We start from the raw sequence: 25345 nt of genomic DNA on the forward strand, positions 1-25345 counted from the left end.
GGTGGGCTGAGGTCTTTTTTCTAGGGCTGGGCACAGGTGCTGGCCAGGTTTCCTGGGGCAGCAGCGGGGAGCAGGGCCTTGGGGGACCCTCAGCTCCCTCCACTGCGGGGCGACTGGGGGGGGCTGGACAGACTGGTCCCCCCCCAGCCCCTGGGGGGCATTAATCGTGAGACCTTCCTGTCAGTGGGAACGCCCTGCGGGCCTGTGTATAAAAACATCTGCAAAACCAGCTTTCCGTGAACTTTCTGAAATGTCACTTGTTTCGTAACTCACAAAATCCAGGGGTGTCGGGATACGGTGGCTCCTCCTCACCCCCCAGCACGCCTTCCCTGACCTCGGGGTCCCAGCATAGCCTGACCCCACGGCAGAGCCCGTGCCCCTGCGCCCCCGGGTAGTGCGTGCTCACGTGGGCCTTGTTGAATGACGCCCCCGGGGGAGGTCCCTGCCGCCCCCGCTCTCCCATTCCCAGGGTGCTCTGCTCTGCTCATCTTCCTGTCCCCGTCCCCTGTGCCAGCCTTCTGTCCCAGCGCCTCTGTCCATTCACCCCATGCTCGATGTGACCCCTGCCCTCCAGGGCCCAGGCCCAGCACCCCGTGCTGCCAGGTCCCCCTAAGAGTCTGCCTCTTCAGGTCAAACCCAGAGAGGACGTGACCAGCGCTCCCCCAGGGTGCCATCTCCCCGCTCCCTTCCTCTTCTGTCCCTCCTTGCTCCACCACCCTGCTGGCACCTCCCTTTTCCTCCAGACTCTGTCCAACACCTTGGCCGGCCGAGGACCAGCCCCGGGAGGCCTGCCCGCCTTGCGGGCAGGGGCGGGCACTGTGCGGCGGCCCAGGCGCCCCATCCCGTCAGGGCCCGTGGGGCCCACTGACCTGAGAGCACACGGAAGCCCCAGCCCCGGGTGTCACCCGGAGGGACAGAGACCCGGCAGCATGGGCTCGGCCCCACCTCCTGGGACCCACCTGGTGGCGGGAGGCGGCTCTGAGGGGGCCGCAGCTGCCTTCAGCCGGATTACAGCCCAGCCTGGGTGTCTAGTTGCCCTGGGCTGTGGGCAGCTCCGCAGCTCTGCTGGCCCTCACAGCTGACTTCGCGGGCACTCCTCAGTCTCTGCTTTGCGAGCGCGCGGTTGTCTCCTGGGTCCCTCAATCCTGTAGGCCCAGCTCTTCCCGCACAGCAAGAACCAGAGACCCTGAGGACTGAAGTGTGTGTCAGGGCCCCTCTCACACCCACGCGGGGGCGTTCCCTTCCCAGGGGCAGAGGCGTCTTCCACACCCGTCCTTAAGGTGATGCCCCAGTCATAGCGGCTCCTCCCCGCGCCGAGGATGACCTGTGGCTGGACATCCAATGAGATGCTGCAGGAAGGGGCGGGCGTACTGTCCGTCGACACTCGCACAAAGCGAGAGCAGCTGCGTTGGGAAGAGGCCACCACACACGGGAAGACAGAGTGGAAACAGTTCTTTGCTGTGTGTTCATGCTCAAACGAAGGAAGGGGAAATCCCCAGGGGGGATTCATCTGGATGAAGAGGGACCTGGGCCAGGGCGGAGCCAGGGAGGTGCCTGGGGGTGGCTGGGGGGCCTCAGAAGCACGTCCGTGAGGGGCTTGTGAAACCGGGGCACTCGGTGGGGGGCTTGGGGCCACCCTGCCTGGGGTTAGGGAACCCGAAGCGGCAGGGAGGCTGCCCCTGAGAGGAGGATGGTGGACCGCCACGTGCCGTCAGAAGCCCACGTTGGTGTCGTGCGTGGGTGTCGATTCTGAGCACTGAGATGCCTCTTCAAGTGCAAGTGTTAGAGAACGAGAGACTGAGCCTTCAATCACAGGCCCCTCCAGCTCAAGTTATGTAAGGAACAGGGCAAATCTTAGAAAAAAATAGAGGAATGGAGGTAACACAGCAAGCTTAATGAAATAAGAAAACAATATGAAATATTAACAAAAGCCAGAAGTCAACTGCTTGGAAAGACTAATAATGTAGCAAACTTTGGCAAAAGTGATCGAAAGAGAAAGCACACATGTAAACAATTTTGGAACGAAGCGACAAAGTCGAAGAACACTAAACAACGTTGTCAATAAACATGAAAAATAAGTATGATGCTTTTCTAGAGAAAATATGAATTACTTAGTAATTGACTTAGTAAAATAGAAAATGTGTGGAGACCAGTTACATCAAAGCCTCCTCTCTTCCCCAAAGAGCACCAGATGGCTTTATTTGTGAATTTTACCAAATGTTCAAGAAATAAACCCTGTCTCGTATGACGTGTTCCAGAGATTGAAAAGATGTTTAAAAAGAGGCAAAGCTGTCAATTTTATGAGGGCAGTAGAGTCATCAAAACTCCCAGAGGCAGCACAAGGGTAGGGTTGACCTCATGGACATAGATGTGAAAATCCTAAAGAAAATGTTGAGCCCCCAAAAAATCCCTACAAGGTATAAAATTGCAAAAGTATTTCATGAAATAGGAATTATCTCAAGAGTGTGTGGGTGATTTACTTAACATTAGACTATTTATTATCTTTATCACATTCAGAGTGAAAGAGAAAAATCATATGATCTATCCAGAAAAAGCATTTGATGAAATTTAAGAGACATTCTTAGGGATGTAGAAATAAACAGGAACTTTAACCTGTTATAGGGCACCTACTAAAAATCTACAGACCTGCACTATCCAATGTATTAGCCTACATTTGGCTACTGATTAATCCATTTATCCATTAAAATGTATAATTCACTTCTGCAGTAGCACCAGCCATATTTCGACTGCTGGCTACTGGTTACCCCATTAGAGAGTGCAGCTATAGAACATTTCCATCACTGCAGAAAGGTTACTGGACTTCGCTGCTGTACACACATCATTCTTAAACACTAGAAATATTACCTCTAAAACCAAGAAGAAAGGTAACTGCTGTTATCCTTGAGGTACTGGACGGTGCAACAAGACGTGAAAAGCAGATAGGAATGGGTTGAAAGAAACACAACTGCCATTTGCAGATGGCATTGTTGTTCAAATGGACAATACGAGAGAGCATACAAGCTGTTAGAACCAGTAACAGTCCTGGAAGGTTGACTGATACAAGATCAACACACAGAATCAATAGTGTTGAAACACCTGCAGCGTTTCAATTTGAAAATAAGAAAACCAGTGTTATTCAGAAAAGCAGCTAGTAGCTTATCTAGGAATCAGTTGGCCAAAGGGCATTAATGACTTTCGCCAGAGAAACAGCTAACCACTGACTCAAGGACATAAAACACCTGAGTAAGGAGGTGCTGAGGCTCCGTGATGACCTAAAGATGTCACTTCTCCCTAATTGCAATTCAGTTTTATAAAATTCCGTGAAGGAATTGAACTTGGCAAGCAAATTATGAAGTTTATATGAAACAGACAAGCAACTTTAAAGAAAAATGAAGTATGCTTGTGTTCACCTTAGCAGATGCATGTTTATTTAAATAAGCTATACTGATGAAAACAATATGCAATTGTCAGAAGTATGGACAGATTGACCTGTGGGGCATAGAGCAGGACACAGAAACACACAAACGCAGCACGCTTCAGAAACAGCCTTCTTCATCCGTAAGGAAGGGATGTACTCTTTCAGAAGTGGTTGGGGGACAGGTGGGCATCCATATAGAAAATAATAAAATCAGGTCCCTACCTCACACCATACACAGAACAGCTCCACATAGATTAATGACCTCAGTGAAAAGAGAAAAAAAAAAAAAAACTGGGAGGAGGGGTGTGAAATTAACGAATATATTATCCAAGAGGCATAAATCATAAAAGACATTTAATTAAATAAACATTGTCTAGAAACCCACTCATGTGACAGCCTGCAGCTAGGACGTAGATGATAGATGTGATGTACATAGGCCAATGATTACACCTAGAATAAATGAAGAATCACTAGACAGTGAGGAAATGCCAGTGCAGTAGAATAATGGGCAAAGGTTTTGTACCGGCAGGCTGTGGAATCGCTCACGGCCAGCAAGCACCTGAGAAGTTGCACAGCCTCCCTGGAGGTCAGGGCGATACCAGATAAAACCACCGCGAGATCCCCCAAATCTAGTGATTCTGTTCGTTTGGGGGGTTGAGTGCTAGGGGCTGAATTGTGTCCCGCCCCCACCAGGTTCACACTGTGACTCCCTGACTCTCCCAGTGCGTCGGGATGTAACTGTATTTGGAGACAGGTATTCAAAGAGGCGATTAGCTTAAAATGAGGCCCTAGGGCAGATCCTTCTCCACTATGACTGGTGTCCTTAAAAAGAGGAGATCTAGACGCCCAGAGAGACGCCGGGGTGGGGGTGGGGGGCGTGCACAGAGTGGAGGCCACGTGGGGGCCGTGAGGAGCGGCCGTCTGCCAACCAGGGAGAGAGGCCCAAACAGATACTTCTCTTATGACCAGAGGAAACCAGCCCTGCAGGCACCCCGATGCCGGACCGCCAGCCTCCAGACCGTGAGAAACAAATGTCTGTTGTCTAAGCCGCCCTGTCTGGTATTCGTTACGGCTGGCCCAGGACACCAACACCCCCCTGGGCCAGCAGGAGTGCACATTAACCCCACAGCTTGGGAGAACGGTTTGACAAAACCCCCGGACAGGTTCTGAGTGTGTGGAGCTGACCCAGTAACCCCACTTGGGCAGAAGGTGCCCGCGCAGCCCCTTGAAGACGGGGCCAGAGCGCGTAGTGTCGGATCACTGGAGCAGCCTGAACGGCCATCACGGGGAGACGGAGAAGTCATATATGCTCGTACAGAGAGGAAGTACATGGCGGGCATGGGGAGTGCACACTAGTTACGTGCCCATGGCTCTCGAAGAGAAATGAGAGGTGGGGAGAGAAGGAAGGGCAAGTTGCAATAGCACACTCAGGGTGGTGTTAGCATGTGACTTGAGAAACAGAGCAATGCACGCTGACGTGTACATGCAAATTTAGTGAAAATGGGACATGCCTGGCAGTCCAGAGCACAGCCGATGTCTCTGTGACAGGGAGTCAGAAAGGCAGAGCCACCTGAAGGTGCTGATTCCTGCCTCTTGTACAGCCCAGGGTTAGGGGTCCAGGGCTGGCTGGGCCCTCTGCCGTCCTGAGCGTGTGGCTTCCACTTCTGGATCCAAGGTGCCTGCCTGGGTCCTGCCGTTGCATCTAGGGGGAAGGCAGTGAGCAAGGGCTTGCCACCCAGAATATGATTACGTGGCCTCTGCTCGGGTTCTGCCGCCCCGGCTGCTCAGTGGCCATGCCGAGCTGCCCCAGACAGGACTGTGGTCTCTGGCCAGGAGGCAGGTGCCCAGCTAACATGGGGGAGGCCTGTTATCAAGGGAGGACGGGGACACCGGAGTTGGGGGACGGCTGGCAGTATCCTGGGAGGAGACCCCTCCTCCAGATGGTGGTTCCTTTGGAGGGAGGGGGTGGTGAGGAGAGCACACAGTGCGTTTCTGTGGTCATGGGTGCCTTATTTCTCTAAAGAGATCTGCAGCTAGCATGGAGAACATTTGTTAGCACTTGGTGGTGGGTATGTGGGTTTTGTGGCATCACTCTTTGTAACTTTTCTCTATTTTAGAAGACAGACCAGAATGTTACCTCTCTGGGTTAGGTGTGGAGCTTGGCTCTTTCCTGTCTCCTGCTCGGAGCAGACACGGTCCGAGGAAAGAGAACACTGTCTGTGAGCGAGGCCCCCTCCCGTGGAAAGACTGGGTTTTCACCTGCTGATGGGGTGGAGTTTTATAGGGACTGTGTAAGATCCCCTTGGCTTCTTTGTGTGTCACTGCGGAACCTAGTGCCATGCAGGGTGTTTGACGGAGTAATGGTCCCAGCTTAGTGATGAATCACTGTTTGTGGGGGCTTCTCAGTGTACTTGTTTATGGTTTCCTTGAGGGCCAAGCATTCTGCAGTAAATCTCATCCTTGGCTGCCCTCAGGCCTATTTCTCAGAACCAACCTTGGATAAAAACCAAATAGCATTTATTCTGTTGATCCGGCTCAGTCTCTGGGTGCAGGTGATCCTTTCGATTCTTTTACTGTTGTTTGCACAAATAGCATCAGCTTGAACATACCTTAGAACACACACACCCCACAAGAAATCCCAAATGGCTGTAGGTGTCACAGTCACCTGGGAGATGAGCCTCTGAAGTGAGTCCGTCCGGGGTGGAGACGGGCTCCCTGCAGATCCATGGGCCCCTCCTTACGGGCTGGAAGCCACGCCCTTCATGGAGCGGTTTCTTAACTGCCACGTCCTCGTGGGCACCCGGCTCTTCCTGGATGGTCCCCTCTGCGCTGTGGACTCTGAACGCTGGACTCACCCCCTCCCCAGCCAGACACGTCGTGAGGGACATCAGCTTCTAGAAACGGGGGTTGTGAAAGCCCTGAAAATAAGAGATCGAGATCCTGAGACCCCCCACCCCCAAATAAGGACTGGGAAGTATTTTTTAATGATTAATTGATTCACAGCAGGATCAAATAAGGCCCCCGTTTTGCAGTTGGTTGATATATCCTTTAGGTCTTCTAGGTTCTTCTAACTTTTGAAAAGGTACTTTAAAAACGTACATGCAGGTACTTCCCTGGTGGCGCAGTGGTTGAGAGTCTGCCTGCCAATGCAGGGGACACGGGTTCGAGCCCTGGTCCGGGAAGATCCCACATGCCACGGGGCAGCTAAGCCCGTGTGCCACAACTACTGAGCCTGTGCTCCAGAGCTCGCGAGCCACAACTACTGAGCCCGTGTGCCACAACTACTGAAGCCTGCGCACCTTGAGCCCGTGCTCCGCAACAAAGAGTAGCCCCCGCTCTCCACAACTAGAGAAAGCCCACGTGCAGCAACAAAGACCCGATGCAACCAAAAATAAATAACAAATAAAATTAATTAATTAAAAAACAAAAAACCGTATATGCAGTAAAATTCAACCCTGCCTGCTTTTCTGTGTGCAGCTCTGAGCCCTGTCACCCCTCAGGCAGGGCAGGACACCCAAGACCAAACCTTGGGACCCCTGCTCCACTCTCCGCCCTGTGCCCTCCACTGCCTCTCCCAGAAGGTACATAGGTGGGCGAAGATGCAGGGCGCGACCTCTGGACTCTGGCTTCTCTCCTGCAGCGTGCGTGTGCGCCCCTGCATGCGTGTGCACGTGGCGGGGCTCGGTCCTCCGGTCCCCCAGCAGCACTCCCTGGTGTGGATGGCCTGGTGGCTTTGAGGGATGTCTGGGTTTCCAGTTTGGGGCGAATGTGAACTGAGCTGCTGTGCATGTTCGTGTCCGAGTCTTTGGGTGGATTCCCAGGAGTGGGGTTGGGGGTCCTGGGAGCTGATGCTGAACCTGCGGGGTCACGGCCCCCCCTCCGCCGGCTTGCCAGCACTGGGCCTTTGGATCTTGTTTCCGCCTTTGTAATAGGTGTGTGGTATCTAGCTCTGGCTTTAATTTGCATTTCCCTAATAGCTAATAACGTAGAGCATCTTTCCATGTGCTTATTTATTGTCCATATGTCTTTTTTGGTGAAGAGTCTGTTGAAATCTTTAGCTCGTTTTTATTGGGTTGTTTATTTTCATATTATTGAGATTTGAGAGTTCTTTATATGCTCTGGATAAAATCCTTTGTTGAATATGTGATTTGCAAATATTTTCTCCCACTCTTAGCTTGTCTTCTCATTTTCTTAATAGTGTTTTTCGCAGAGCAGAGTTTTAAATTTTGATGACATCCAATTTATCGGACTTTCTTTTTCTATTCTATTAATCTATACGCCTTTCCTTTGTCAACAGCACTCTGTCTTGATGACTGTTGGTTTATAGCAAGTCTTGATGTCAGTGAGAGGTGCCCAGCTTACTTTGTTCTCCTTTTTCAAAGTCATTATTTTTTTCTATCAAAGTGTAGTTGATTTACAATATTATATTAGTTTCGGCATAGTGACGCAATAGTTTCACAGATTATACTCCCTTTAAAGTGACTGTAAGTAGTGGCTATATTCTCTGTGCTGTACAATACATTCTTGTAGCTTATTTATTTTATACATGGGAGTTTGTACCTCATTCCCCTATACCTATCTCTCCCCTCCCGCCTTCCCTCTCCCCACTGGTAACCACTAGTTCTCTATATTTGAGTCTGTTTCTGTTATATGCATTCATTTATTTTATTTTTTAGATTCCACATATAAGTGATAGAGTATTTTGTCTTTCTCTGCCTGACTTATTTCTAGGTCCACCCATGTTGTAAATGGCAGAATTTCATTCTTTTTTATGGCTGAGTAATATTCTATTATATATATATATATGTATATATATATATGCACATATATATGTACACACACATATACATACATACATACCACGTCTTCTTTATCCTTTCATCTCTGGACAGACACCTAGATTGCTTCCATGCCTTGGCAATTGTAAACAGTGCTGCTGTGAACATTGGGGTGCACGTATCTTTTCAAATTAGTATTTTTGTCTCTAACCGATATATGCCCAGGAGTGGAATCGCTGGGTTATTTGGTAACTCTATTTTTAGTTTTTTGAGGAACCTCCATACTGTTTTCCTTAGTGGCTTCACCAATGTACATTCCCACCAACAGTGTACAAGGGTTCCCTTTTCTCCACATCCTTTCCAGCATTTGTTATCTGTAGACTTTTTGATGATGGCCATTATGACGGGTGTGAGATGATACCTCATTGTGGTTTAGATTTGCATTTCCCTGATGATTAGTGATGTTGAACATCTTTTCATGTGTCTTTTGGCCATCTGTATGTATTCTTTGGAAAAATATCTATTCAGGTCTTCTGCTCATTTTTTAATCAGGTTGGTTGTTTTTTCAATATTAAGTGGTATGAGCTGTTTATGTATTTTGGATATTAACCCCTTATTGGTCGTATCATTTGCAAATCGTTTCTCCCATTCCGTAGATTGTCTTTTTGTTTTGTCAGTGGTTTCCTTTGCTGTGCAAAAGCTTTTAAGTTTAATTAGGTACCATTTGTTTATTTTTGCTTTTTTCCTAAATTATTATGATTATTCTAGTTCCTTCGCCTTTCCATATAAATTTAAAAGTCAGCTTACTAATAACTACAAAAAAGTCTTGCTGGGATTTCATTGGAATTGCATTAAATCTGTAGATCTAGTTTGGGGAGAATTAATGTCCATGAGCCTGGCACATCTTCTTTGATTCCTTGTGACAGCAGTGGGGAGTTTCTAGTATGCAGATTGTGCATTTATTTTATGAGATTTAGGTATTTCTTTTTTGTAAATGGAAGGTTTTTTAAACACTGACTTCAGTTGTTCATTACTGGTATATAGAAATGTGGTTGCCTTTCATATGTTGAACTGATGTCGTTCAATCTTGCTAAGCTCATTAGTTCTTGGAGCTTGTTTTCACATTCTCCTACATTCCTTGGGACGTTCTACATAATGATTGTGTTGTCTGCACATAAGAAGAGCTTTATTCTGTCCTTTCCTATCCTGCCTTTTGTTTCCTTCTCTTGCCCTCTTTCCCTGGGCGGGCCTTCAGTGCCCACTGAATTGCAGGGGTGAAAGGGTGCGGCTTTGCCTTGTTCCTGATCTTAGGGGACAGTATTCTCTCTCTCACCTTTGGACCTTTGGACGTGCTCTTTATCAGGTTGAGGGGATTCCCATATATTCTTCATTTTCTGAGAGTTTTTAATCATGAATGGATATCGAATTTGTCAGAAGTTTTTCTGAATTGATTGAGATTTTATGGTTTTTCGTATTTACTCTGTTGATGTGTATCACATTGATTTCAAATGTTGAACCAACCTTGCATTCCTGGAACAAACCCCCTTTGGTTATGGTGTATTATCCATTGTTCCTTTTATATATGTCTGGATTCAGTTTGCTAATATTTTGTTGAAGATTTTTATATGTGTGTTCAGAAAGGAATACTGGTCTGTAGTTTCCTTTTTTGTACTGTTTTTGTCTGATGTTAGTGCTGGTATCAGGGTGTTTGCTAACCTCATAAGATGATTTGAGAAGTATTCTTTCCTCTTCTGTTTTCTGGAAGATATTTTGTAGAATTGGTGTTATTTCTTCTTTTAGTATCTGGTTAAACTCACCTGGAGTTTTCTTTTTCAGGAGTGTTTAACTATTAATTCAGCTTCTTTAATAGATCAGGCTGTTGTTCGTCCTGGTGAGTTTGGGCAGTTTGTAGCTTTCAGGGACTTGGTACATGTAACCTCAGTTCTCAGATTTGTGTGCATTGAGTTATCTGTAGTACCCCTCATCATGCTGTTCCATGTCGGTGAGCTCTGTAGTGATGCTCCTTCTTTGATTCCTGATATGGGTCTTTTTTGCCTTCTCTCTCTTTTTTTCCCTTTGTGTGGCTGGAGTTTTTGTCAATTGTATTACTCTTCCCAAAGAACCAGATTTTGGTTTTATTTTTTCTAATTGTTTCTTTGTCTTCAATTTCATTGTTCTGCTTGTATCCTCATTTCCTGCCTTCTCACTTTGGGTTTAATTTGCTCTTTTCCTGGTGTCTTAAGGTAAAGCCTAGATTGTATAGTTGAGAATGTCTTTCTTTTCTAATGTAAGCATTTAATGCTGTGAATTCTCCTCTCAGTACTGCTTTAGCTGCATTCCACAATTCTTGACATGTTGTTTTTCACTTTCATTCCACACAAAATACGTCTAATGTCCTTCCGGGTTTCCTCTTTGTCCTGTTGGTGATTTAGCAGTGTGCGGTTGAATTTCCCAAGTAGCTGGTGTTTGCCAGCTGTCCTTCTATTGCTGATTTCTAGCTAACTCCATTTTCATCAGAGAACATACTTTATGTGATTCGGTTCTTTTAGTGTGTGCGTGTGAAGCATTGTTTTATGGCCCAGGATGTGGTCTGTCCTGGTGAACGTTAACTGCTTTCATCCGTCTCCTTCTCTAGCTTTTTCCCTGGCCCTGCGGAATCAGAGCAGCCCCCATGGTAGAGGGGCTGAGCTGTGAGAGTGGCCCCGCCATGAGAGGGGTCCTGCTGGGCTCCCCTGCTTCACTGCTGTGTGTCAGGGACTATCAGGGACGTACTGTGTCTCTCTCCAACCTGCAGTGGTCAAATAAGGGGCATCCCCTGCCTGGGGAAGCCCTGATGTCTGTCTCCTGGCCCCTCTGGGCTCAGTGGAGGGCAGATGACAGTCTCCAGGGTGACAGGCTGAGGTGAAGCCCAGCTGGGGTGGGTGGGGCCTGTGGGATGGGTGGGGCCATGTGGGTGGGCAGGACCCTGGAGGGGAGGTGGGGCAGGGCCTCGAGTGGATCCTGAGGGCAGGGTCCCTGGGAGGCCTGTGCTCTGGCAGCTGGGAGTGGGATTCCCAAGTGCTGGTACCCTGGTCCCTGGGGGCTTCTGGGATTTGTGGTCTCAGGGTTCCTGTCTGCCTGCCGGTGGACCCACCCAGGCCACCTTCACCAGAGGGAGACCCCCTGCGGAGGGGCGCTTGGTCCAACAGCCTGGGGGTGCTGATGGGTGCCCCCTACGTGCAGGGACCCCGAGGGTGGCTCCCAGTCTGGCCGGGCCTGGGCAAGGGCTCCTGGGAGACATGAGGGCCAGTCTCCATGAGTGACTGAGGTGCTGGGGTCAGAGAGCCCGCGGTCCAGCTGAGGCTGGGGCTGCTGCGGTTTGGGGCCTTCCTGGAACATGAGAAGGCGTCGGAGTGCACGGTCACTGCTGAGCCCGTCTGTGCCCTTTGCAGGTTGTGCAGCCTGACCTTGAAGAAGCTGGTGGTCTTCAAGGAGCTGGAGAAGGAGCTCATCTCGGTGGTGATTGCTGTCAAGATGCAGGTGAGAGTCTGCCTGTGTCACTGACCTGGGGCCATGAGGGTGCCTGTGTTGCCCAGGAGACGAGAGGGGCACAGCCGCACCGGCAGCTGGACCCTTACCTGTGCAAGAGGCCCCGCCCTCCCGGGCACAGTGAAGCGCAGGCCACCAGGGTCCCCGGGTGGGGGGGAAAGCAAGTGTGCTGAGCTCACCTGCAGATGGGCCCCATGCAGAAGCTGGGACAGACCCTCCCCGCTCGCCCCCCGGCACTGCGTGCCCCTCGCCCGCCAGCCCTCCACCCGGGCCCAGCCTGGCTGTGCTCAGCTCTCGCTCCCAGGCCATAATACTCCGTGTCCCTTGGGCCTCACAGGTCCTTCTTTCTGCCTTTGAACAAGTGTCGGTGTTTCAGGGGGACCCAGCTGCCCCAGCGCTCAGCGCCCCCTTCCCCAGCAGCCCTGGAGGAGGGCCCCGTTAGCTGTGCGAGCTGCCTTGGCCTTTTGGTGGCCCCGGAAGTGGGACGTGGGTCTTGGGCCTGGGCTATACCTCGCGCAGCCCTTTGCAGCCGTCCCCCGCGGCTGTGGCCGTGTGTCGGGCCCACCTCGGCAGGGCCCTCCCTCCCCCAGCACTGCTCACACGTGGCTTTGTGTGGCAGCTCCTGGAAGTGGGGATGTCCTGGGTTCGGCCCCTTGGCTGGGGCCCAGCGGGTACGGAGGCCTGTCCTGTTAGGACCCCCAGACCGTCGGCACCACGCAGGGCGGAGGCCCTGCTTCTCCCCCAGCCCCAGGCTGCTGGAGCCCAGGCTCGCGGCTGGCGTGGGTGCTCGGGACCTGGCCTGCGGCTCCTGATGAGGCTCACCAGGGCTTCCTGGCTGGACCTCCAGGAGCAGCTCGTGGGCCTCGGCGCCAGGCTCTCCTCCAAACTGGGAGCTCAGGTTGGAGCCCGGCAGGCGTGAGGCCCGCCCTTCCCGGTCATTTGCCGTCACCAGAAGAGCAGTACATTGTTGAACAAAGACCCGAAGAAACGCTTTTCCCCACCGAAGGTGCTGCTGCTCTCAGCGTGAAGCAGGCCGTGCCCGGCCGCACGCCTGGGGCGTGGGAAGGTGCCCACACGAGAACCAGCCCCGCCGGCCTGCGGGCAGCAGCGGCTGTGCTCTGGGCCTCCTGGCTCGGGAGGGGTCGATTGCGCTCCGGGTCCTCAGAACAAGGTGGTTTACCCATCCCTGGCCTCTGAAACCGGCACTGTTGACCTCTGACACGACGGGACCCCCTGCACTCTGGCCCCGTTCCTCCAGCTGCCCGTCTCTGTGGTCCTGCCCTGGACCCCGGCATTATCGAGCACTCAGCCTCTGATCAGGGTCCCAGGCCCCTTGGAGCCACCCCGTTCCTCCAGCTCACCCGAGTGCCCCCATCACCGGGCCCCCCCCCACCCCCAGTTGGCAGGCACTCAGCTCCTTGCCTGCTTCTCTTGGGGCATCCTCTCCTGCCTGGGTCACCTGCCTTTCACACCTGCTCCTGGCTCCTCAGCTGCCTCCCGCCCCCAGGCCCCTGTGTCCTGACTCCCAGAGGAAGCAGACGAGCTGGCCTCACTCGCTGACCCGAGTCTCCATACATGTGTTCACTGCTGCCCCCTCGCCCCGTCTGCGCCTGGATCCTCCTTCCCCGGGCACGGGCCCATCGGTTCAGGTCCTGAGCTGAGTGGGATCAGATGTGCAGGAAACTGGGGGGAAACGGCTGTGAGGGACAAAGGGGAATGGGCCAGGGGGTGGGGAGAGCACCAGACCCCACACGGGGTGCCTGCCCCCGGGAGAGCTAGGGGTGGGGGCGGAGTGGCAGGAGGGGCCCCCTCGGCACACTGCATGCTGGGAGTAGCTGCAGGCAGCGCGGCCTCGGCACCACCGCCTCGTGCATCCAGAGGGCAGTGTCTCCAGCAAGACTTCTTCTCAGCCGCTCGGCCACCCCACGCTGGTGCCCAAGCCCCCCCTCCCCGTCACTCCCGCCAGCTCACACGTCTGTGCTGCTCACGTCTTTGTCCTGGACCCACACCCCACTCCCACCCATTTCTCTGCACCCCTCATCTTGGTGAGACGCCTTGGGAGCTCCCGAGGCCACCCCTGGCCTCGTCAGCCGCGTGGTAACCTCTGCTCTCCTGCCTGACTCTGTGAATCTGGCTCCTCGTGGTGCCCCCTGGACGTGGGCTCACGGGGTTTGTCCTGCTGTGTCTGGCTTCCTGCTCTTAGTGTAACATCTCCAAGGCTCGTCCATGTTGGGAGAGCTATTTTTAAAACAATACTATCATGAACATCTTTAATCCATTTGGAACTTATTTTGGTACAAGGTTTGAGGTTGGAACCTGTGGGGGTTTTTTGGTTTGTTTTTTAATTATTTTTTTAATTAATTAATTAATTTATTTATTTATTTTTGGCTGTGTTGGGTCTTTGTTGCTGCGCGCGGGCTTTCTCTAGTTGCGGTGAGCGGGGGCTACTCTTCGTTGTGGTGCATGGGCTTCTCATTGCGGTGGCTTCTCTTGTTGCGGAGCACGGGCTCTAGGCACGCAGGCTTCAGCAGTGTGGCGCGTGGGCTCAGTAGTTGTGGCTTGCGGGCTCTAGAGCACAGGCTCAGTAGTTGTGGCGCATGGGCTTAGTTGCTCCGAGGCATGTGGGATCTTCCCGGACCAGGGCTCGAACCCGTGTCCCCTGCATCGGCAGGCGGATTCTTAACCACTGCGCCACCAGGAAGCCCCCGGGACCTGTGTGTTTTATAGATGATTCACCACCCGTGTATCTCAGCCATTTAGTGATTAGCTTTTCTTGCCGACCTGAAGGCTCCTTATTACACACTAGGTTTGTTTTTACACGAGTCTGTGTGTTTTCTGAATGTGGTTCTAGGCTTGTACTGCTCTCTCTGTCCTCGTGACGGTGCCGCTGGGCTTTAGTTATTCTGCTCTCAGTGGGGAGGGGGCGTCACCCCTCCCCGTCCTGCTTTCCCGGGAGCGTGTGGCTTCTCGCACACCTGCCTATGCACCTGCATCTCCGTCCTGCAGCTGCATGAAATTTGGCAGCGACTGTTCTCAATCTCCTCTCTCACGGCTTAGCACAGACTTCTAGAGGAGGACTTGGGAGTCGGAGGATATGGGCTCTTTTAAGGCTCCGGATAAATCTCCCCGCGGGGCCTTTGGGAGTCACACGCGCTCAGGCCTCACCCCTGCCATCTGCGGGTCTTTGCCCGACAGTCTGAAGAGACCTGACAAGCCGACACCTTCGCTGTTTCATTTTAAGATGCCTTCTTCTGAACCTAGGAGGTGTCTTGTTCTGTCCCAGGGCTCCAAGCGGATCCTGCGGTCCCACGAGATCGTGCTGCCCCCCAGTGGACAAGTGGAGACTGACCTGGCGCTGACGTTCTCCCTGCAGGTGGGCCTCCAGGGGGACACCCCACCCTCACCCTTCCCGCAGCCCCTGTGGCCACAGAGGTCCCCTCTCCCACAGGGCTCACTCTCCAAGGTTAGAAATGTGCTTGCTTATTAGGTCGAGTCTCTCATCGCATTCCCATGAGGAAGAGAACGTAGTGAGGCCAAAACTCAGATGATCGGTTTAGGTCGCCTCATTCCTGTGTTTAGAAAAGATGGGGGAGCGGGGGCTGAGGGAAGCCACTCAAAAAAACAACATTGTTTAAAAAAAGAAAAGGAAGGATGGGGAGGAACCTATGGAAACTCGGTGTTGCAAGTTCAAACCCCTCGGGAGTATTATTTTGGGGTGTGCTGGCGGTGAACGTGGGCTGTTTAGACCGGGACGCCCCCACCGTGTGAAACAGAGGGCCCCCCGGTGGGGAATGGGGGGTGGGGGGTGTGAGTAGGTCAGCCCTCCCCCCCCCCAGGCTCCTCATCCCTCCGCTTCTCTTTGCATAATTAAGATCTGCATTATTTAAATTCAGTGGATGTAGTTCTGGCTGAATACACTTGCTGTATTTAGTATCAGTGCTTTTCCGATACATTAAGCGTCTCCATTCTCCCTGTAAGTGTAGAAGACGGGGCCGTGCTTTAGCGCGTCTGTGAGAACCCTGGCAGTCCGCCTCTGCCCTCCCCCAAGACCACCTCACCCGGCCGTGCCTGGCTCTGCCGGAGCCCAGACCCACAGCAGCTTTTGGGTTTTTTAATTATTTTTATTTTTTGGCCATGCCCCGAGGCATGTGGGATCTTAGTTCCCCGGCCAAACCCACACCCCCTGCAGTGGAAGGCGGGGGTCTTAACCACTGGACCACTAGAGAATTCCCCGGGAGTCAGGTTTACTGAGTATAATTTCCAAAATGTACAGTTCACTGTTTTTAAGTTTACGGCTTCGTGGTGCACAGGTATGTAACCACCACCGCAGTCAAGGTGGAGGGCAGCCCCATCGTGCCCCAGCTTTTAAAGGAGGTTTTTATTTGTGAACCTTGAGGAAACGTGCACGTCTGCTGTGTGCACACGAGCTCTGCAGTGTGTAAAAGCCCTGCGGTCGCACGAGCAGGCGAGGCGGCCTGGACCGGGAGTGCTGGGTGGGCACGGCCCCCTGGACCGCCAGGCGGAAGCACCGCTGAGCAGTTACCGCGTGTCCACAGCTGCGCGGGCCCCTCCCGAGGGCCTGGCCATGTGGCACACATCTGCCGCCAGGGGCTGTTCCTGGTGACCGAGGCCCTTGATGACCAGCAGGGAGGGAGCCCTGGGGCTTGGGTGCGTGAGACCTCGTGGGTGTCGGTGGGCGTGGCTGCCATCATCGCTGTGACACCCCGTCCTTCTCCCACAGTACCCCCACTTCTTGAAAAGAGAAGGCAACAAGCTTCAGATCATGTTGCAGCGAAGAAAGCGGTACAAGAACCGGACGATCCTGGGCTACAAGACGCTGGCGGCTGGCTCCGTCGACATGGCCGAGGTGAGGGAGGCTGGGTGGCGGCCAGACCTCCCTCCTGTGCCCCCCGGGGGCATCCCTCCAGGCGCCCTCGCCCCACGCTGTCCCCCTGGACGTCCTGCTCGGCGGGACGGGGGCTCCCTGGGGTGGGTGGACGCGTGCTCGGGTGGGTCAGAGGGGCTGCCGGCTCACCTTTTTAACTCGGCTGTTTCACTGATGGTGATAGGCGATGTTACTTTTCCCAAAATTCTTATCTTCTTACTTGACTAAGGAGTTGGCCCCCCCAACCAAGCCCCCCAAATTAAAAAAGAATCTGGTCCATAAAACCCCAGCATCTAGATGTGATCAAATGACCCAAAAGGCAGCTTCTAAAACGCAGAGGCGCGCATTCGCTGGGTTGTCATGACGAGACCCCATCAAGGTGAATGGCTTGGGTGTCTGGGACCAGCGCGGGGCTCAGGCCGGCGCCGGGCAGGGGGACGCGGGGGGGCTCTGCCGCTCTCCCCAGTTTATTTGATTCTCTCATGATCAGAACGGCCGCAAGGCCTCATCATCCTAGTGGGCCAAACCTGGTGCATGTCAGCTCCGCGGCACCAGAGCCCTGGCTTGCACTGGGGGCCCGGTCCTCCTTGGTCCCCCAGGGACACGGGTTCCTGGGGTTGAGTCCGGGGGGTCGGTGGCTGTGTCTGGACTGGCCCCTGCGTGGCTTCACACGCTGCTCGCTGCCGCCGACCCTCCTCCGTGATGGCCTCCAGCCCTCAGGGGCTGGGCCTGGCTGACCTCCCAGCCTGGCCCCGTGTGCTCCCTCCCAGCCCGTCCACCCTGCTCCCGTGTCTCCTCTCGTGGCCCGTCCGCCGGCCCCCTGTCCTCGTGTCCTCCTGCACCGCCCCCGGCCACCGTGCTTGCCCTGCTGAGTGCATCCCCTGTTGTCACCACCAGAGGAAAGCCCACCCGACCCCCAGCGCATGCCCCCCGCGGGGTGAGGCTGGTGACGTGTGCCCCGCCCACAGGTGATGCAGCACCCCTCCGAGGGCGGCCAGGCGCTGAGCCTTTGCAGCAACATCAAGGAGGCCGCGGTCAAGGTGGCCGAGATCTGGATCTTCTCCCTGTCCAGCCAGCCCATCGACCACGAGGACAGCAGCATGCAGGCCGGCCCCAAGGCCAAGTCCACCGGTGAGTGCAGCTGCCGGCAGCGTTTTCGTCACGGATGCCGCCTCCTGGCCACTGGCCCGTGGGTTTGAGAGGCTGGGGAGGGGATGTGAGGGTCTGCAGCTACTCTCTGGGCTGTGGGCGTGTCAGCCCTGCCTTCACACTGGGACACGGTCAGGAAGCAGGTCACGGGGTCGACCGTGGTGCCTTCCAGGGTCTGGCACGGTCGTGGCGTGGGCTGTCACCTCCGTCGCAGTTGGGGTCACGTCTCCCCTGAGGCGAGGGTGGGCCACCGTGGGGACCTAGTTGAGCAGGAGATCCAGTTTGAACCCCGTGACGGGCAGAAGGGCTGGGGGCCACGGTGGGGGGTGGAGGCACGTGGGGGCTACAAAGCACGGCCCCTCCCCCCTCGACTGTCCGCCTGCCGCGTGCGGGGCTGTGTCCCGTGGCTCCGCTGCGCGCCGGGGGCGGGGGGCTGTCACTGGGGCGCCGGCCGGAACGTCGCGGTGCGCCCCCCCCCGTCTGCTCCCCCCGCAGATAACTACTCCGAGGAGGAGGACGAGAGCTTCTCCTCCGAGCAGGAGGCCAGCGACGACGCCGCGCAGGGGCAGGTAACGCGGGGCGCCCGGCTCCTGCCAAGACCCCCAGCAGCTGCGCAGCCCCCCGTGGACGGGCCCAGGCCCCTCCAGAGCCGCTGTTGCCAGGGTAGCAGGGGGCACAGGGGGCTGGGAGCCTGGTCCCCGTCCCCGGGCTGGAGGGTGTCAGCAGACGCTCTGGGACGCCCAGGGGACCAGTCCCCTCCCCAGGCCGCCCGGGGAGGCCCCCCGTCCACGTGGGTAGGCCCCGGGCCAGGCGCAGAGCAGGCAGGGGCGGGGTCCCACGGGTACTGAGGGCAGCCTGGCCCCAGGTGCCACGTGTCTCTGCAGGATTTGGACGAGGATGACTTCGACGTGGGGAAGCCCAAGAAGCAACGGCGATCGATAGTAAGAACGACGTCCATGACCAGGGTCGGTGGAAACTGGTTTTACTAACACTGGGGAAGGGCAGGGGGTGGGGGCCGGGTGGAGCCCTCGGGAGGGGCGGGTCAGGACGTGAGGCGGCCTGCCCTGGGATCGCATGGGCACACGTGCTGTCCCCTGAGCCCAGCCCTGTGGCTTCTTCAGAGGCCCAGTCTCTTCCCCAAATACAGCGTGAAGGTGGGGAGACCCCATGCCACGGCCTTGCCCTGGGAGGGGGGCTGTGGCCTACAGCCCAGAGGACAGCGGGCAAGGCCACTCTCCGAGCAGAGCCGAGGGCCGGCCCCCTGCCGCTTGGCCCAGACACGCCCAGTGTGAGGCCAGCCCCCCCCACCATCTCTGCCCATCATGGAACGTCCACCGCTGGTGCCAGAGCCCCTGGGCGAGCGCACAGTGCCAAGCTACTCTGCCCTGCGGCCCCAGGCCAGGCCGGCTCGAAGGGAGACCCGGGAGGCCCCGGTGCTGATGGCCCAGCCCAGCCCCAGAGACCACTTCCTCCCCGGCCATGCTGGGAGACCGTGGGCTGGTCCCCGTATACCGGGTGTGGAGGCCCGCACGCTGCTGTGACAGTACCTGTTTGAGCCTCAGGTCCAGGACCCGATGCCCAACTTCTGTGGAGGGGGCGTGGGCCTCCTTTTGGGTGGCCTCGGTCGGAGGCCAGTGGCCAGGGCAGCACCAGGAGCAGATGGGCTCAGGCTCCGGCGCGCCCTGACCGCGCCCTAGGTCCCGAGGAGGGAGGGCGGGGGCCTCACTGGCACAGAGGCTTCTGGAACAACCATGGACACACCCTCCCTGCGGCTCCCCGTCGCCGGCTCTGAGGCTGGCAGCTCCTCTCTGGGTCCATTTCTAAGTCTGTCCACCGCTGTGGTTTCAGATGCTTGTGAAAACGCTTACTGTTGTTAAAGTGCCAGCAGCCGTGTCCAAGTTCACAGGTGTTGCCGCGTGTCTGAGCTGCGCCCCCCGCCTGCTGAGGCCGCCCTCGCGGTGCAGCCCTGTGCCGGCCCCACCGTGTCCTCCGGGAAGCGGCTCCAAGGGTTCTGATGCCGTCCTGCTTGTCTTGCAGCAACAGAACTTCAAGCAGAAAGTCGTGGCCCTGCTGCGGAGATTTAAAGTTTCCGATGAGGTGCGTGAGCAGCCCCTCCCCCCGTGGCAGCCCCGCGTCCCGGTGCGGCCGGCCAGGCCCCGCCCTGCGCTCCCTCTCCCTGTGGCCCTCTGCACGCCACTGTCTTCTCCGGGAGCGAGGGTGATGGTGGCGCCTGCCCCCGGGGACACTTGAGGGGCAGGCAGAGGCCCCAGGCGATGCCTGCTGCGTTTCTTGACAGCTTGCTGAACGGACCTGGAGGAGAGCGGTACCACATTGTCTTTGCGGGGTGTGACCATGGGTTTTTGTGTTTTGTGTTTTTTTATAAATCAACTTTACTTTTTAGGGCAGTTTTAGGTTCACAGCAGAACTGAGTACAGAGTTTCCACGTGCCCTGTCACCCCACACACTGCCTCCCCATGATCAACATACTATGTGTTTTAAAATTTCTTCTTTTAGCTTTTTTCTAGTCTCCAAACGATGACTTTGCGTAACTGTGGTAACCAGAAAAAAAAAAATTTTTTTTTTTTTTTTTTTTTTTAATGTGATCAGAGGAAAATTAGTCCCCAGGTTCTGGACCCACCCAGGAGAGGTGGCAGTTAAGTATCGAAGCCCCAAGACATCGTCATCACACGTGTCATGATGGCCTGTAAAGCGAGCTGTGTGCTTCCCAGAAGCCGCGGCTATGCGTCCACGCGCGGTGGTGGGGCATCCTCTTGCAGCAGCTCTTAGCAGGTGCAGCTGCTCGAAATGGGCCTGGCTCAGCCACGGTCCTTCCCACACTGACCCACAGCGTCAACATGATTCCTGTCAAATCGCCAGCTGCCTTTTTGCAGAAACCAACAGCTAGTCCTGAAACTTACGTGGAAATGCAAGGGACCCAGAATCAACAAAACAATCGTGAAAAAGCACAAAGTTGGAGGACTCACCTGTCCATTTTCAAAACTTACCAAAAGCTACTGTCATCAGACTGTGATGGGTCAATGAAGTAAGGTTAAGAGTCCAGAAATAAATCCTTCTATTTATGATCAGTTGATTTTCGACAAGACGCTAAGACCATTCAGTGGGGAGAAAAATAGCCTTTTCAGCGAATAGTGCTGGAACAATTGGATATCTGCATGCAAAAGAATGAAGTTGGACCCTTACCTCATGCCACAGCGTACAAAAATTAACTCAAAATGGGTCAAAGATCTAAATGTATGAGCTAAAACTATAGACCTCTTAGAAGAAAACATAGGTGTATTTGTGATCTTGGGTCAGGCAATGGTTTTTTAGATAATGACACCAAAAGCATGGCAAACGAAGAAAAAATAGGTAAGTTGGACTACATCAAAATTTAAACCTGCTGTGCTTACAACAATACCATCAAGAAAATGAAACAACAGCCCACAGAATGGGAAAAAATTTTTTGCAAATCATATATCTGGGGCTTCCCTGGTGGTGCAGTGGTTCAGAATCCCCCTGCCAATGCAGGGGACATGGGTTCGAGCCCTGGTCTGGGAAGATCCCACATGCCGTGGAGCAACTAAGCCTGTGCGCCACAACTACTGAGCCTGCGCTCTAGAGCCCTCGAACCACAACTACTGAGCCCACGTGCCACAACTACTGAAGCCCACGCGCCTAGAGCCTGTGCTCCGCAACAAGAGAAGCCACCACAATGAGAAACACATGCAGCACAACGACGAGTAGCCGCCGCTCGCCGCAACTAGAGAAAGCCCGCGCACAGCAACGAAGACCCAACGCAGCCAAAAATAGATAAATAAAATAAAATTTTAAAAAATCATATATCTGATAAGAGACTTGTATCCAGAGTACATAAAGAACACTTACATCTCAAAAACAGAACAATGCAGTTAAAAAATTAATTGTCCACTTTAAAAATTGGGCAAAGGATCTGACTGGATAGTCCTCCAAAGAAGAAATACAGACAGCCAGTCAGCCCGTGAAGAGGTGCTTGGCGTCTCTCGTCTTTGGGGAACAAGATCAGAACCACAGACTCCTCTTCATACCCACCAGGGCGGCCGTCACCAGGAACACGGAAGATAAGTGTCGACAAGGGTGTGTAACAGTGGGAACGTGACACGTGCTGGAGGGAACGGAAGCGGTGCAGCCACTTTGGAGAACAGGCCAGCGGTGCCTCGGAAGGCCCGCCAGGCACCCAGCAGTCCCACTGCTGCATCTTTCCCTACGAGAGATGGAAACACATCCACACACAGACCGATAAGCGTCACAGGAGCTTCACCTGTGGTGCAGACGCCGGGACCATCGCCCTGTCCTCCACTGGCTGTTGGTCAGACACGCTGTGACCCCCCGTGGGTGGCCCACTACCAAGAAGGAGCAGGCTGTGGGCACACACACTTACACACACACACACACACACGTCACGCTGAGTGAGGGGAGGCTGCACGCGGAGCAGTTCCATTCACGTGCCGTCCTGGGAAAGGCCCAGTGCACGGGGGCTGGGTGGGGGGACCGCCGGGGGCAGGGGGCGCCTGGGGAGGGAAGCCTTTTACATCCTGATCGCGGTGGTGCCACACCACAGCACATGCCGTCATAGCGCCGCTTGGTGCTCTAAAGGGTGCGTTGGGGTGTTAAAGCTTCCGAGGCTGGGGAGAAGAGCCCTGCCCAGCGCCCGGGTGACCGGAGGTCCCCAGGGACTGGCTGGTGGCGCAGGCTGGAGGAAGGGTGCTGGGCGGCCTGCGCCCTCCTCCCGTCTGTCCCGCAGACGCCCCTTCCCACCGGGCCGGCCTCACACCTCTGATCGCACGTAGGTCCTGGACTCGGAGCAGGACCCTGCAGAGCACGTCCCCGAGGTGGAGGAGGACCTGGACCTTCTGTACGACACGCTGGACATGGAGAACCCCAGCGACAGCGGCCCCGACATGGAGGACGATGACAGCGTCCTCAGCACCCCCAAGCCAAAGCTCAGGTGGGCACAGCCGCTGGCCGGCGTAGGCCACCACGCCGGGGCACAGTGGACACGGCTGTCTGCTTTCAAAGCCGGAGGCTGGGAGGAAGTCCATCTTGGGGGTTGTCGGGGCCAGAGGGAAAGGTGGTTTGTGGGAAAGCAGGCCCTCGGGGGTGCAGGCTCTGGGGAGGGGAGGGCAGGAGCCGCGGACCCCAACGGTGCCCCAGGTCTGCGGTGCTTCCAGAGGTGAGAAGTGGCGAAGTGACAGGGTCCAGTTTGCAGCTGGGAAAGGTCTCTCTGGGATCTGCTGGGAGCAGCTCGGGTCCTCCCTGCAGGAGGCCGTGGTGTTGGGGCAGGAGGGGGGCGGGCCGGGAAGTTGCGTGGAAGGCAGGGGCCCTGGGCGTGGGGCGGGTGGGATGTGGGCTGGGGAGGGGGTGCTGGCTGGGCATCACAGGAGGGGACCGGCGAGCGCGGGGCCACAGGGCTCTGTCCGATGGGGAGGTGAGGGGCGTGCTGGGGCCGCCCCCCAGGGGCACGGGTGCGGCGTGGCTGGTGCTGGAAGGGAGCCTGGGGGACAGGTGATGCGGGCGCTGACGGCCGGCCCGGTGGGGAGAGCGCACGGGTCTGAGTCCGCGTCAGGAGCCGGTGGGGGTGGAGGGGGTCCAAGTCAGAGGCGGGAAGGTCTGTGGACCGGTTGGTGCTTAAACTTAAAACAAGCATAAGTCAGACACAGGGAAGCACACACGAGAAAGGGGTGGCCACGTTGTCACCCGCCCTCCGGCTCCCGCCGCAGCCTCGCAGACCCGCCTCCCGGTGCAGGGTCCCCAGCTGCTGACCGGCGCCCTTTGACCCAAGCGCCCAGGTTTTCTCCTCTGGGAGGCTGGAGACTGTGGGCCCAAGTCAGGGTGTCAGCCACGGGCCTCCTGGGGGCTCAGCCAGGCGGCTGCAGGACGGGGCTTCTGCCTCCCTTCTACCTGCTGCCCCCGCCACCTTTAAGGCTAGCACGGTGGTCATGTCCCTCAGTATTAGCCCCCTGACCCCTCTCTGCCTTCAGCTGGAGAAGATCTCTGCTTTTATCAGCCGCTGTGGTTACCTCGGCCGCCCGGCTGACCCGGGCCGTCCCCGCCTGTAGCTCCCTCCATAATGTTAGCTGTGCCTGTGGGGCGAGCCCTGGCCAGCCAGCGTCCCAGTCCTGGGGCTGAGGCGTGGCGTCTCGGGCCTGACCCTCCTGCCACGCACCGTGGTCCTGCCCCACGTGGCTTCGTCACCAGACACTGCGTGAGTCCCGCCCCTCGTTTTAGTTTGACCTCAGCTCCTGCAAGCTGGCTGTGGGTTCCCCACCAGAGAGGCCTCCAGCCCGGGTGTCGGGTGCAGCTGTCAACGTGTGCCGCCGGCCACCCCGCCAGGGCCAAGGCCGAGAGCCGATGGGGTTTCGGGGCACAGGTCTGCTCAGCTGCTCTCAGGCCCTCGGTGTCCTCGCCTGTGCCGTGGTCCTCGAGGGTGGGGGCCCTGCTCCGCGTCCGACCCCGCCAGGCGCCGTGGCTGCGCCTTCAGCTTGGGGAGGCATTGGAGAATAACGCGCTCTCCGTCCGCGCCGCCCAGGCCGTACTTCGAAGGCCTGTCCCACTCCAGCTCGCAGACAGAGATCGGGAGCATCCACAGTGCCCGGAGCCAGAAGGAGCCTCCGAGTCCGGTGAGCGGCCCGGAACCAGGCAGCCCCGTGCTCCCACTGCGGTCCTCGGGTGGGGGTGGGGCGCGACCTGTTCCTTCCTGTCTGTCTGAGTCGCTCGAGGCGTCTTGCCCATCGGTGCTGGACCAACCCAAGGCCAAGCGCGCTCCTGGCTTTTGGTGTGGCCCGAGTCCCCCTGCCAGGTTCCAGGTGACTGTCGTGGGGTGACCCTGAACCCACAGTCCAGGAAATCCTGGCCAGTCTCCCCAGGCTGCCTCCAAGCCCAGAACCCCCTGCCCAGAGGTGAGCCAGCCTCGGCGCCATGGTCGGACACAGCCTGATTCCCTCCTGTCTCGTCCACACAGGCCGACGTGCCCGAGAAGACGCGGGCCCTCGGAGGGAAGCAGCCAAGTGACAGCATCTCCGATTCCGTGGCCCATGTAAGCAGGCGGGGCCACGTTCACGGGTGCCAGGATAGAGCCCACTTACGTGCTGCCTTTAGGGGTCTGATCCCTGACCGGCAGGTCCACCTGCTTCCGCCACCCAGAACCTGTGCACAGAACCACGAGGGCGCCCCTGAACTCACCCCCACCCCAGGGAGGGGGCCCGGTTTCACCCCATGCCAGGGCAACGGTCAGGGCCCCTGGATTCACCCCACCCCAGGGGAACGGTCAGGGCCCCCCGGATTCATACCACCCCAGGGGGATGGTCAGGGCCCTCCAGATTCACCCCTGCCCCAGGGGGACGGTCAGGGCCCCTGGATTCACCCCTGCCCCTGGGGAACGGTCAGGGCCCCTGGATTCACCCCACCTCAGGGGGACGGTCAGGGCCCCCCTGGATTCACCACCGCCCCAGGATGTGGTTAGGGCTCCCTGGATTCACCCCCACCCCAAGGGGGTGGTCAGGGCCCCCCGGATCACCACACCCCAGGGGCATGGTCAAGGCCCGCCCTGGA

At 56.1% G+C, this 25345-nt stretch overlaps 1 protein-coding gene across 6 annotated transcripts in view; it reads left to right on the top strand.

Annotated features, from left to right (window-relative positions):
* Positions 1-25345, top strand: part of PACS2 (phosphofurin acidic cluster sorting protein 2) — a 63790-nt gene that overhangs the window by 21715 nt on the left and 16730 nt on the right. For 4 of the 6 annotated variants that reach the window (XM_036842530.1, XM_036842532.1, XM_036842535.1 and 1 more), the window contains exons 2-11: positions 11628-11715; positions 15008-15097; positions 16466-16591; positions 17578-17740; positions 18254-18327; positions 18643-18723; positions 19796-19855; positions 22585-22742; positions 24324-24414; positions 24756-24830. In XM_036842530.1, coding sequence (XP_036698425.1) covers positions 11628-11715; positions 15008-15097; positions 16466-16591; positions 17578-17740; positions 18254-18327; positions 18643-18723; positions 19796-19855; positions 22585-22742; positions 24324-24414; positions 24756-24830 — 1006 coding nt within the window. The remainder of the gene's footprint in view (positions 1-11627; positions 11716-15007; positions 15098-16465; positions 16592-17577; positions 17741-18253; positions 18328-18642; positions 18724-19795; positions 19856-22584; positions 22743-24323; positions 24415-24755; positions 24831-25345) is intronic. The other 2 variants (XM_036842531.1, XM_036842533.1) reach the window with 1 other exon arrangement.

This window comes from Balaenoptera musculus, chromosome 2, assembly GCF_009873245.2.
Source record: "Balaenoptera musculus isolate JJ_BM4_2016_0621 chromosome 2, mBalMus1.pri.v3, whole genome shotgun sequence".
Lineage (NCBI taxonomy): Eukaryota > Metazoa > Chordata > Mammalia > Artiodactyla > Balaenopteridae > Balaenoptera > Balaenoptera musculus.